The following is a 14,555-nucleotide window of genomic DNA, read 5'->3' as shown; positions in this document are numbered from 1 at the left end:
TTAGCTAAATTTTACAGGTCCACAGGATTTTAAAGACAAGTAGAAGAGTTGAGTATTACAGGTATATTAAAAAGAGCTGTTTTTGACCAACAGTATGATACAAGTGTATTCAAAGGTAATCAGGTCTCCACTGGTTCCAGGTAGACTGGAGAAGGGAGAAAATGAAAATAGAAAGATGATCAAAATGCAACTGTAACATATGGCACATGTACATTGACAAAGACCTCAGCCATGATATGGGAACAGGGTTGGCAGAGAAGTGTTGGGAAGAGAAATGGAGATAATTTCAGCTATGCTCAATCTCTTGTGTTCTACATTTTTGTTATTAATATCTTCAAAATGCTTTATGTGGAGGTGTCACATAGAAGAACCCTTCCATGAAACCAAACTTCAACCCAGCTCTCAAATCCAGTCCATTTCAGACTAGATACTTTAGTACAATTACAAATTCTTTTTTTCTTGCCTTTTTTTTTTTTTTGAGAGTTTATTTATTTATTCGACAGAGAGAAAGATCACAAGTAGGCAGAGAGGCAGGCAGAGGGAGAATGGGAAGCAAGCTCCCTGCTGAGCAGAGAACCTGATACGGGGCTCGATCCCAAGACTCTGAGTTCGTGAGCCAAAGGCAGAGGCTTAACCCACTGAGCCACCCACGTGCCCCAATTACAAATTATTTTCATCTGCTATCTATTAGTAGGAGCCAAAAAACACAATTTCATTATTGAATATTATTTTCTTTAGTACAAGAATAAAATACTAAGTGTTATGAACTAACGTTTTGAAGTTATTCAAGGTATTCTACACAGGAAAAAAGCATTATAAATACGTCTATAAATGCAATGATTTTTAATATATTTCATAATGATCCTTTAAAATTTAATATGATGTATTGTATTCTTTATATGATAATTTTATGTAGATGTTGAGTTTTTTAGAGAACAACTGGAAAAATATCACAGACAGCACAAAGATGCAGTAGCTCTGAAACCTACCAGAAATGTAGGATTGCTGCTCATTGATATAAAGCTGCTAAAAGAGAAACTAATTCCATCACCTTTGCGATGCTTGGAGGTAACTATGAACTAGGAAAAATTTAATTATAGTCTCTATAATTATTTTACGATTTTTCTACTACAAATAGACTATCTTCATTTTGTAGTATTATAAATATTTTAAAATTAACATAACTTACTGGGTATCCTTAATTCCTAAGAAAAGTCCCAAACTCTTTCTGTCCCAAGCAGAGTCAATTTTCAGTTGAGGGAAGGGAGGGGACTTGCAGGCCCCAGACTAGTCTCTTATTCCCATTCTGTTTTCCCTTGCTGAAGCATTTCAAGGCTTCCTGTTGAAGAGACACCACTATCACAGCTCAGTGTTCTACTGGGAATGCTAGTAGACTTATGATCCTGAGATCCAGTTAAGTTCATCATTTCCTGCTCTGAAACTCCCTAAAGATCTGATCATATTTTAGTGAGTGGTGGAGCTGAGGACATTTGTATGGATCCTGCAATAAACTTCATGTCTTCCTTTGGAGCCAGAGTATATGTGTAATGTTCTCGAATACCTTCAGCAAGACAATGGTGTAAAGCAGGGGTTGGCAGGCTATAGCCCACAGGGCGAATCCAGTCTGTCACCTGTATTGTACATATTACCATGACGATTTGCTTTTGTATTACCTATGGTTGCTTTCTCACTACAAGGGCAGAGATGAGTACTTGTGACACAGACTGTATGTCCTGCAAATCTAAAATATTCACGATCCTGCTCTTATGGAAAACCTCTTCTGACCCCTACTGTAGGTGACAGGAGACAGAGCCAATACCTGCTGATTTAACATTGAATTAGGATTTATTTTAAATATTTAATAAAGTGAAAATACTTAAATAGTTATGATTCACATTTTCTTTTTCTTCCCTAGGTGCTAAATTATATGCTTCCCCGTCAAAGCAAGAAAAAAGTAGACGCCATTATCTCTGAGGCACAAGATGCAGAGTATAAACTTGAATTTGTTCCAACTACCACCATAGAGTATGTTAACAGCTTAGTATTTCTTGATGAAATTCAGGAAAGGGTGAGTTGATTTTCATATAACTCAATATTCTAGAACTTGTGGTAGATAAGGAAGACAAATAAGAGAAGTTGAGGAACTGGAGGTCAATAAACAGCTGTTGAAGTATCAGAAACGCTTTCAGACAGTGTAAGTAATTGCCCTACATTGCAGCAATAATGTGAGCTCACATTGATCAAACTCTTACTATTAGTCAGGAGTTATACTAAATTTTTTTATATATCTTACATTTTTAATCCTCGCAAAAACTTAAGAAGTGTAGGTAATTTTTTCTCATTCCATAGATGAGGAAACAGGGACTAAAAAAAAAGTCGTGTTGCCCAAGATCACAAAGATTGTGTTCGAGCTAGAATTAAATTTTTGTCTCTGACTACAAAGCCAATGATGTTAGTCACAACTTATTGTAATTCTTATTTGTGATCAATGATCATAGGATTGTAACACAAGTCTTGACCCTTAACCCATATCTGCATAATAGTCAGGAACCTCACCGTTAGGAATGAAAGAAATTCAGTTCAACTCGCTTCAATAGGGAGGGGTTATTGGGAGAGACCAGTCAACAGGGAGATTCTAATGACATGGGTGATGAGGTCAACGTGTTCTCTCTCTCTCTTTCACACATACACACACACACACTCTCTCTCTCTCTCCTTTTTCTCCCTTATTTCTTTCTTTCCAGAAACCTGGTTTCCTCCTCGCAGGATGTTCCCTGTGGCAGGCAACCTAGCATTTAATTTCGGATGTCAGTTTTTTCATAAGCTTTCGTTCATACCAATTGGCATTTGAAATAGAGATAAATTTTTCTCTTAAATATCTGGAAATTGAAGATATCTTACAAATAAGAAATATAAGCTGAGTAAAATAAATCATTAATCACTGGCTAGTCTGTTATATATTAACAGAATTAACAGTAGAGGCTATTTTATGTGCATATAAAAGCAATCATTTTTTTGGCATTTTTGAATTTATTTTTTATTGAAATATAGCTAAAACATGATGTTACATTAGTTTCTAGTGCACGACCTAGGAATTCACTAACTTAAATATAACAGTTTTTTTTCTTATTTCAAAAAAAAGCAACTTCACAAAAGAGCAGATGATTGTGGTTTTCCCTCAGGTTTCCCTACATGTTATCACAAGAGTCTAGAGATGCCAAGTATTTATTAGTAGGTGTGGTCATTAAGGTGCTTTGGACAAATAACTAAATCTCATTTGAACTCCTTAGGCCAAATGGGGACCTTATTTATGGATTCAGTAGTATTTCAAAGATCCCCACCTCTTCAACAAAAAAGTAAGTAGCCTTAAGAATTTAGCAGAACCAGGAATGAGGAGCCTGTAGGAAACCCAGGTAGTTCCTTCTCTCCATCTGTTCTTTCTGCATCTCTCTGAAGATCTACTCTACTTCTCTCTCTCTGCAGACAGACTGCTTCTGCTGCTTCATTCCTCAGCAGCAAATACGGCCAGCAGCAGCTCTCAGATGATGTACTGCAATTCCAGCCAACCACCGAGAGAGATGCTCTCTCCCCAAATATTAATTCTAAATGTCTCATAAATGCATTCAGCCTCCCCACCCCCATGCTGTTGTATAAACTAGGACAGGAAGGTAGGATCATGTTGCAGAGGGAGGACTCGTCTTACTTAGTTCCAGAAGATGTCAGGCAGAAAAGCCAGACAGCTTCCCATCTCTATGAGGTTATCTGTGCATTTCTGGGTGTTGTGTTGGGGAAGCAGTTTCCCTTAGGGAGATGTTCTCCACACATGAACACATGAACAACTTTTCTTTGGAACCTCACCTATTCATTCAGAAAATTTAGTGAACACCCACTTGCAGGGTACAAGGTTTATGACAATGAGTACACCTGCCTTCAAGGAGCTCCGAGTCCATAATGAAAACAGATAATTATTATATAATGTGTATAGGTACAAGGTGCTGTTGTAGGACTTGGGGGGTTGTGGTCATTTTTGGCTTTAATGATGGGGTTTGGGTCAGGTCATGTGCACATGGCTGCTCCCTCCGTAGCCATGTGGCAGAGTGAAAGAGAGGAGGGTTCCCCCAAAACTAGAAAGTCCCTTCCCAGAAAATTAGGAAAGGCACTGTCCATGGAAGTAGGACATCAAAGTGAAGATGTTTAGTGGTCTGTTGAAGATAGTAAAAGGATTTATTAAAGGAGAGTAGGGAACACGCAGTCAGAATCATGGACCGTGCACACCTCAGGGGCTGCCCGGGGACAATCCCTGCTCAGCACACATGCCTAGAAGCTCAAGTACTGCAACCGAGTACCCTCATGGTACATGTTGTCCCTAAAAACCAAATACTGGTATTGTTTGATGCTACTAGACACCAAAAGAGAGAGAGAAGAGAACAATAAATTTTTGTAAAAGTCATACTAACTGTGCTCAGCTTTGAACACCTTACCTCCTGAACCTGATTACCTTTCTGTAGCAACAACTGTCTCTATCACCCAGCAGGCTTCAGCCAGGGGCAGCATACCGTTAAGCACCCTCCTCTTGCACTGATTATGAACGTGTGCTGTTCATGGTACACAACGACAGTCTCCTAGTAGACACCACTGAAAGGGAATAACCAGACTTTGATATATTTAACCAGCAACAAATGTTTCTATTTAGATCGAAAGCCTTGAAGATGAAGGGAATGTAGTGATTCAGATGTACAAGCTCATTGAGCAATATCAGGTCCCTACACCTCCAGAAGACTTCGCTGTTTTTGCTACCATGAAGCCGTCCATTGTTGCAGTTCGGAATGCCATCGATAAATCTGTGGGTGACCGAGAAACAATGATAAAGCAATTTTCTCACCATTTGGGTAGAGATCTTGAAGACCTAACCAACGAAGTGAATGAAGTAAAGCTACAAGCACAGGTAAGCTAAAGCAGGATTTAAAAAAAAAATTTGTATAAAATTGGACCATTATATTTTAATTAAGCTATTTTAGGATCATAGTTCATTTTAATCTGACTAAAGTTCTATTTTTTTGTTTTTTTTTTAAATTTTTATTATTTATTTATTTTTTTAAAAAATATTTTAAAAAATTTTTAATAAACATATAATGTGTTATTAGCCCCAGGGGTACAGGTCTGTGAATCACCAGGTTTACACACTTCAAAGCACTCACCATAGCATATACCCTCCCAATGTCCATAACCCCATCACCTTCTCCCTACCTCCCTCCCCTTGGCAACCCTCAGTTTGTTTTGGGAGTTTAAGAATCTCCTATGGTTTGTCTCCCTCCCGATCCCATCTTGTTTCATTTATTCTTTTCCTACCTCCCAAACCCCCCACATTGCATCTCCACTTCCTCATATCAGGGAGATCATATGATAGTTGTCGTTCTCCAATTGATTAAGTTCTATTTTGTGGTTTCATTCTAATCAATTAACTGTCTTTGAGCTGCTATTTAAAACTGAACATGTTTCTGAACCTCTGAGTACTGAATAAATTCCAGACTATTGCAAGTAAAGCATATATAATATTTTCTTTCTCCTGACATGCATTTATTATTTTGAAATGAGTGCTTTTATAACTTTTTAACATATGTTGTAACTATTGCCAAAATTTAAAAATTCGCATAGGTACGTATTAGGAAATTGCCATTTAGGAAGAAGCAGAGTATACATTGATAAATGACAATGAAGAATATTTGGTTAACTTGCAGCAATTTTACTATACAAAAGGTACAAGGGAAATTTTTAAAGAATTTAGCAGAGATAGCTGTGTGATTCTTTTTTTTTTTTTAAAGATTTTATTTATTTATTTGACAGAGAAAAATCACAAGTAGATGGAGAGGCAGGCAGAGAGAGAGAGAGGGAAGCAGGCTCCCCGCTGAGCAGAGAGCCCGATGCGGGACTCGATCCCAGGACCCTGAGATCATGACCTGAGCCGAAGGCAGCAGCTTAACCCACTGAGCCACCCAGGCACCCCCAGCTGTGCGATTCTTAATAGAAGCATACATGAAAATATAATTTTGTTATGATTTTATTATTAACATTAACTAAATCTATTCACAGAAGTATAAAACCATATAAAGTCATAATCAATTCAAGAAAATTTCAATATCCATTAGCAGGGAATGAATAAAATGTGTTAGGGTACATTTGCTCAAAGGAATACAATGCAGACATTAAAGATTACAATATATGTTTATACATATTGACATGGAAGCATACAAGTAGCTAGCTAGCATTTATTGTGCACTTACTATGTGTCAAGTACTGTTCTGAGGACCTTGTATTGTTTTTATTTTTATATTGAGATATTTTTGTATTTTTCACCAGAAAAAACTGTACATACTATAATAAATTTTCATGAATTACCAGAAAAATGAACACACCCAAATATCCATTATTCATGTCAAAAACTACAATGTTACTGGTGCCTTTAGGATTCCCTCAAATCCTAGACTTTTCTTCCTCCCTAAAGGAAGCCACACCCTGAATTCTAATGCTATAAATGTTTGGCTTGTTTATGAACTTCAGTTAAACAGAATCATAAGTATGCCCTTTATTTAATTTTGTTACATTCCTGAGATTCACGCATAATGCTGTGAGTGGAAGTGGTTTATCCAACTTTGTTGTTCAATACAGTATTTCATTGTATGACACAATTTAATTATTCTATGGCTGATGGATTTGATAATGCTGATAATGCTTCTTGGAACATTCTTATATATGTTTGCATGTTTTAACTCATTTAATTCTCAGAACACCAATAAGGTTTTATTATTCATTTTTATAGAGAAGAAAACAAAGGGACAAGGAGGTAAAGTAACATAGCATCACACAAATAATAGATGGAGGAATCAGGATTCAAGCTTAGGCAGTCTGCTTCCAGTGGTTGATAATCTGACTGCTGTTGGCTATACACATGTATGGGGATTGCTAGAGAGAGCAAAAGTGCCGGCAAGTGCTTCATGTAAAAAGCATGATGCACAAACTCAAAAATGACAGTAGAGGTTCTCTCCAGCAAGTGCTTCCTCCATAGTGGGTTTGAAAAGGATTTATTATCACACTTGAACAAAGAACTGCAATCTTAATATTTCTATAAATGATACCATCTTGCTGTCAAGACCTCTACTCCTGATGATGGAGGGAGTTGGAAAAAAAACAACACCTCAGTGTGACAAGTGATGATAACACAATTTATTTCAGTTTGAAATGCATATTTCATTCTAGCTTGATCTCTTTCTTTTTTTTTTAAGATTTTATTTATTTATTTGACAGACAGAGATCAGAGGCAGGCAAAGAAGAAAGAGGGGGAGGCAGGCTCCCTGCTGAGCAGAGTGGGATGCAGGGCTTGATCCCAGGACCCTGGGATCATGACCTGAGCTGAAGGCAGAAGCTTTAACCCACTGAGCCACCCAGGCTCCCCAGCTTGATCTCTTTCTGATAGATTTTAATTCAATTCAGAATGCCTATCAGGCATTTCTTCACCTCTGCCACCATCATCTCCATGACCTCTTGCCCCATAAGCGGAAATCTGCATTTCTTTCTGGTGGATGGAGGGAAAGGGCATCCAGTCCTCTTACTGTCCCCTGGTCCATAGGACTTCTAGTGCATTGGCTGGGCTGGGCCTGGTTGTCCCAAGCTGCTGATAGCTGAGGGTCCTTCTTGATTCTTTGGGTACCATGTTGGGCCCTGCTACTGTAATCCATCATTTCTGCCATAGTCTACAGTCTCAAGTGATCTGTGACCTCCTCATCCTGACCTCAGACTCCCTCTAGTCCTCCAGTCCTTGAGGCAGTTCCCATTGCCAGAATCAAGACACATGAGAACTTTAAGATCCACCAAGTGTCACACCAAACCACAAAGTCCCTTCTCCCTAGACACTTCCTTTAGTTTTTCCTAGAACATGTTGCCATTTTGAATACAGTACCTTATTGGTGTTCTGAGAATTAAATGAGTTAAAACATACAAACATATATAAGAATGTTCCAAGAAGCATTATTTATCATTGTTCTGATGAATCAGAGATTATCCTCCCAAGCTATGGTCATCATAGTTCTCAAATTCTTCCAATTTCTCAGATTCTTCCAAACCTAGTCAGGTGTTCCTTCTTAGCTCCTGAACCTTTCCATTCCAATTCACTGGGTAGGGTTTCAACCTCAACAGGTCAGCCAGAAAAACTGATGTCTGACTACTTATTCTTTATCTCCTCTCTTCCACCTCTCAGAAATCAAAAGCGTTCCTATTTCTGTGAATGTACAATGGGAATTTCCCTTATATCATGTCCTCTTCCTTCTCTTCCCTCTTGCATGCTCCTCTCCTTACCTGAAGTCATGCTGGTTGAGGAAGTGTAGGGAATGGAAGTAGATGGGAGGAAATATGTTAGGTACTATTTGAAAACAATGTTATCCCCATGACACTCCTTTATTTATTTCTATACTTTTTTATAAGGTACATCTATTGTTTTAAAATGCAGAAAAGCAACCATTTTAACATTTTCTAGAAATCAGAATGCAAAGAGAATTTGAAAAAATACGTTTAAAAACTGTTTCTGAATTCATTTAATTTAATGGTCAACATCAAAAAGTAGGAATGACTAATCAATTATCTTAATATTACAGGATCCACAGATTTTGGATATTACTGCTGACCAAGACAAAATAAAGCTCATGTTGAATGAGCTGCAGGTAGTTCTAGATGATCTTCAAAAACGTGCGTTTCAGTATAAATCCTATCAGAAGAATTTTAAGGTAAGGACAGCTCTACACGTCTGTTTTTTCAAACATATACATAGAAAAAAAAAACATGCATAGAAATGGCATTGATGCATCACCACCCTCAACAGTGTGACCCTAACCTTCAGTGTTTGGACACCTATGTGCTAGTCATTGTGCCAGAAGAGTCTGAAATACAAATATGTGTATTCTCTGCTTTTGAAATGTTTAAAGATTGGTACTCATGAGAGAAAAAATGTCTTTCTTAATAAAAATTAATGATGAATTGTAGGTAAACCCTCAGACCAGGAACTTTATTTACTATGTTAAAATATGTAGGTGGATTATTTAATGTGGTCAGTTAAAACCCCTCCAGTCTTTCTTAAGTAATACTCAAGCTTCTTTTAAATTTCTATGTGTTATGATTCCATGAATATTGCCCTGGTTTGATGTGCTAATTTGGTGAAAGAAGAGAATTTGGCTAAGCCAGGGGATAGATGGATTCCAAAAAAAGGTGGCTTTCAAAGGCTAAACAATATGCCTCAAAAAAAAAATGAAGAAAAATAACTAAAAGTTTTAAGTGCTCTGAATAGTTATTAAAGAGATCAAAAAGAAAAGAGAATAGGAAAAAAGAGATTCCTAGGGTCAAACCCAGAGAGCCACCAGCAATGAGAGAGGTTTTGTTACATTCTCCAGCAGTCTTGGAGGAGTGACTGGACCTCACATGGGAATGTACCTATTTATTCCTGAGCCCCAAATGGATGGCTAGAAAGTGATCTGAGGAGCTTTCCCCTCCAGATCCCAGGGCTTAGTGCAGGAAATCTGCAAAATAATGAGTGTGACTCTAGATGATGTCACTGGTGTAGTACTTGAGGTTTGTGCATTGGAGAATTGGGGTTCAAAGTTGTTCACAGGCTGAGTTAACTGACCTATAAAACAGGATAGTATGTAGTAGGAAGTCAGGTATTGAGGAAACACTGCTTAATAAAAGTTATAACTAACAGGTGGACACTTCTTGGGTCAGAAAGGATAGCACTGCTTGAGCTAGAGCCTGAAAAAAAAAGTATGTCCCCTTCTTTCCACACTTTATCCATACTTGATTAACTCTTCTTTCATAATCACCTCAGATGTACCTTCCTTCTTCAGCTCTCAATCATTTGGGAGATAGGAATGAAGACCTAATTAGCCTAATTACTTCTTATTCTTGAGGAGGACAAGGTTAGATCCCTAATGTCAGGGTGATGCTGATCTCATAAAATGACTTTGGAAGTATTCACAGCTCTTCAATTTTGGGGGGAAAAGCTTGAGAAAGATTGGCATTAATTCTTCATTAAATATTTGGTAGAATTCACCAGTAAAGCCATCTGCTCCTGGAGCCAACTACTTTTGGACTTCTCTGGGTTGGGAGGTTTTGATTATTGGTTCAATCTCTTTATTCATTATTGGTCTATTTAGATTTTCTATTTCTTCCTGATTCAGTCTTGGTAAGTTATATGTTTCTAGGAATTTATCCATTTCTTTTAAGCAATATAATTTAATTGTTGGTGTATAACTATTCATAGTAGTCTCTTACAATCCTTTTTATTTCTATGGTATAAAGTTTACTCTGATTTTATTTGTTTAAGTCTTCTCTTTTTTTCTCTATCTGGCTAAATATTTGTCTATTTTGTTCAACTTTTTTGGAAAACCAGTTCTTAATTTCATTGATCTTTTCTATTTTTCTGGTCTCTATTTAATTTATTTCCACTCTGATCTTTATTTCTTTCCTTCTGCTAATTTTTAGCTTAGTTTGTCCTTTTTCAAGTTCTTTAATGTATAAAATGGTTTGACATCTTTCTACTTTTTTTCTACATATGTATTTATCACTATGAACATCCCTTACAGAACTGCTTTTACATCATCCCATAGGTTTTGGCATGATGTGTTTTCATTTGTTTCAAGTTTTTTTTTTTTTTTTAAATTTCCCTTTGATTTCCCCTTTAACCCACTGGTTGTTCAGGAGTGGGCTGTTCAGTTTCCACATGCTTGTAAATTTTCTAACTCTCCTTTCTAGTTTCAAGCCATTCTGATTGAAAAAGATACTTCATTCTTGTTTTGTAGCCTATCATATGATCTATCCTAAGGAATGTCCTGTGTGCACTTGGAAAGAATGTGTATTCAGCTGCTGTTGGATGGAATGTTCAAAGCCCTGGCTTATCACAGGGCTCACAGTTTCTGTGCAAACAACCCCCCTAGGGGTGTGTTCACTTCTAAGCCAAGGCAGTTTTAAAATGCTTCTATGAAAATAGCTTCTTCAAATTTTCTTGCAGTCTTTCTCTCTATAGGGTTCATATACAGCCCAGAGGGTTAGAAAGAGGTAGAAACGAGGCTGTTCTTTCCACATTAAATCTCCCATCCCCTCCACAAGCTACTGCACAGACATCTCCCTCTTCTGTCATCTAGTTATAATGCCCCAAAGGAAATGAGTACCTCTGAAAACTCATTTGTTTTCCTAGAAAAGGCCAGGCATGCATGATCCAACTTGAAGAAGAATGCCCATGGTACTCATCATATTTATGTCTTTGCTGAACATTTAAGTTCTAAGGAAATATAAAGAGTTATATCTTACCACTCAAGTGGATATTTGAATACACATAGGGTTTATCATATATTTTTTTCAATTGTTTCTATCTCTGCTTTTACTTCCCTATTTAGGACCCACCAATATTTTGTTAACAGTCACTGTATCAAGAATTACTGATAGGAGGATAACATAACATCTTTATATATGAAAACCTAATAGTGTGTTTTGCTTATTGTATTTTTAAAGGTAGAAGTATCGAAGTTTGAAGCTCTGGAAGAAGTTAGTGCTGAATTGAAGCTCAAACAATTGCTTTGGGATTCTTTATCTGAATGGGATAAACTCCAACAAGAATGGTTAAAGGTAAAACAAAACAAAACAAAATTTTAAAAACTCTCAATCCTAATATAATTTTTTATTAATTAAACTTAATATCCTAATAATAAGAATTATTTTTAACAATCTGGAGTAGTCTTAGTTCAGTAAAATATGCAATGTCAAAGAGGTCACTGCCTATGTTCTCGTCTAGAATTCTGATGGATTGCTGTCTCACATTGAGGTCTTTCATCCATTTTGAGTTTATCTTATTATATGGTGTAAGAGAATGGTCAAGTTTCGTTCTTCTGTACATAGCTGTCCAATTTTCCCAGCACCATTTATTGAAGAGACTGTCTTTTTCCACTAGATATTTTTTCCTGCTTTGTCCAAGATTATTTGACCTTAGAGTTGAGGGCCCATATCTGGGCTCTCTATTCTGTTCCATTGGTCTTGAAACATTTAACTACTGGAAAATCTGAGTAAAGTAAAAAATTTTACTTTTATCATATGCCTTAATTTTTTTTCTCTTTCTAATTTTTATAGTCCAAGTTTGACTGCCTGGATCCAGAATTCCTAAATAGTCAAGTTTCTAAATATGCCAAATTTGTGACTCAGTTGGAAAAAGGCTTGCCACCCAACAGTGTAGTTCCCCAGCTAAAGCACAAGGTGGAAAAAATGAAAGAAAAGGTAAGTTTGGTAGAAATTATTTCAGAAACTCAAGGTCAGTCCATTACGACTTGATGCTAATGAGACTAAAGTCAGGAATTCTTCCCTGTTCAAGTTACTCAGCTCTGCAGAGAGAAAAGAAAGAACAGGCAAATTCAGTTTTTTCAGAGGCAGATTGCATCCCTATCTTCAACTGGCCAAAACATGCAATTGAATTGGTTCAAGGGGCATTCAGAGTAAGAGTTTCCCAAGTGGTAGGGAGCAAGTGCAGGAATGAGTTGTAGTTACGCTAAGATACTGATCCACTCAGACCTCAGACAGCCAAATGAAGCTAGTGCAGCCGTGTCCATTTATACCACTGTACCTACTAAATATACCATTTTCCAGGTGTGTTATGATGTGATGACAATTGGGAAGCCCAGTAGTGGGTGTGTGAAGCTGACCCCTTGAAACCTTTCACTGCTGAACCAGTACTTGAAATGGGAATGAAAAGTATTATGATTTTATCCTTTTAAGCAGTTTTAGATTTTTTTAAAGATGAAATAAAGGAAGATGAAATAAAAGAAGACATGGGTAGGAAAAGTAAGCAAAACTTTAACACAACAAGAACATTTTTGGAGTTTCTCCCACTTTAGTTTTACAATATCTAGTCAAAACACTTCCCCAAAGTTTCTTATGTCAGCCTCTTTCTTCTTCATTCACCCTTCGTGTGGTTATAGCACGTGATTGTAAACAAATTTATTTGTCGCAGTCTTTGTTCATCTTGTATTCCTTCAGAGTTCTGGCTGATTTTTTAAAAAAATAATTGCATGTAGCAAAAGTCACTTTTTGTGGTATATGGTTCTCTGGGTTTTTGCAGTCATGTATAAAACACACCAGTACCATACAAAATACTTCCATCACCCTCAAATTCCCATATACTGTTCTTCGTAGTCAGCCAACCCCAGGCAACAGCTGGCCTGTTTTCTATCTCTAAAGTTCTTCATTTTATATATGATATAAATAGAATTATACAATATGTAGCCCTTTGGGTCTGGCAGTGTTAACCTAGAAATAATGCATTTAAAATACATCCAGGTACTTCTCTTCAGAATATAAAACGTACTCTTCTAACTCGAAAATAAGAAGAGAAGTAATCCTTTAAAATGGGCAAAGAATTTGAACAGATATGTCCCCAAAGAAGATATGTGAAAGGCTGAATGTCATTAGCCATCAGGGAAATGCAAATCAAAGCCACAATGATCTACCAGTCCACACCCACCACAATGGCTATGCTCAAAAGGATAGATTATGTAATAAGTGTCAGTAAGGATCTGGAGCAATTGGAACCCTCATATGTTGCTGGTGGGATTATAAGTGATATAGCTTCTTTGGAGTCAGTTTGGCAGTTTCTCAAAAGGAATTCCACTCCTAGACATTTACATAAGAGAATTAAAAACATGTTTACACAAACACTTGTAATGTTAACAGCATCATCCATTATAGCCAAGAGTGGAAAAAACCCCAATGTCCATCAAGTAATGAATAAATCAACAAAATATAGTATATCTATACAATGGGATATTATTCAGCAATAAAAAGGAATGAAGTTTTGATACATACTACAGCATAGATAAACCTTGAAAATGTTATACTAGGTGAAAGAAGACAAACAGCAAAAGACTACATAGCATATGGTGTCATAGATATGAAATGTCTAGAATAGAGAAATCAATAGAGAGAAAAAGTCAAATAGTGGTTACCAGGCACTGTGGAGCAGAAAAATTGGGTGATGAAAGCTAATGGTGTGGGGTTTCCTTCTGGGGTCATTAGTTAGTTATAGATAATTCACAGTGACAGTTCTAAAATTAGTGGTGATAGTTGCTCATCTCTGTGAATTGGAATATTTGGAAAAAAAGCTTCTTACAAAACAGATGAACACAGGAGAGGGGCAGAAAAAATAAGACAAAATCAGAGAGGGGGACAAACCATAAGGGACTCTTAACTATAGGGAACAAACTGAGACTTGCTGGAGGGGAGGAAGGAGGGTATGGGGTAGCTGGGTGATGGGCATTAAAGAGAGCATGTGATCTAATGAGCACGGGGTGTTATATGCAACTGATGAATCACTAAACTCTGCCTCTGAAAGTAATAATATACTATATGTTAATTGAGTTGAAATACAAAATTAAGAAAATTCTTCCATGTTGTTAGGTGAATTAATAGTTTGTTGATTTTTATTGCTGAGTAATAATTTCATTATATAGATTATTACCGTTGGTTTTTCCATTCAC

At 36.8% G+C, this 14,555-nt stretch overlaps 1 protein-coding gene across 5 annotated transcripts in view; it reads left to right on the top strand.

Annotated features, from left to right (window-relative positions):
- The window catches only part of DNAH6 (dynein axonemal heavy chain 6), a 220,051-nt gene that overhangs the window by 47,504 nt on the left and 157,992 nt on the right, over positions 1–14,555 (top strand). For all 5 annotated transcript variants that reach the window (XM_082743451.1, XM_082743452.1, XM_082743450.1 and 2 more), the window contains 6 exons: positions 917–1,068; positions 1,916–2,068; positions 4,694–4,945; positions 8,646–8,774; positions 11,548–11,661; positions 12,160–12,303. In XM_082743451.1, coding sequence (XP_082599577.1) covers positions 917–1,068; positions 1,916–2,068; positions 4,694–4,945; positions 8,646–8,774; positions 11,548–11,661; positions 12,160–12,303 — 944 coding nt within the window. The remainder of the gene's footprint in view (positions 1–916; positions 1,069–1,915; positions 2,069–4,693; positions 4,946–8,645; positions 8,775–11,547; positions 11,662–12,159; positions 12,304–14,555) is intronic.

The sequence above is a fragment of the Mustela nivalis genome, assembly GCF_964662115.1.
Source record: "Mustela nivalis genome assembly, chromosome: 8".
NCBI classification, from domain to species: domain Eukaryota; kingdom Metazoa; phylum Chordata; class Mammalia; order Carnivora; family Mustelidae; genus Mustela; species Mustela nivalis.
The sequence above is the reverse complement of the archived record's forward strand: the minus strand, read 5'-3'. Positions and strand labels throughout refer to the sequence as shown.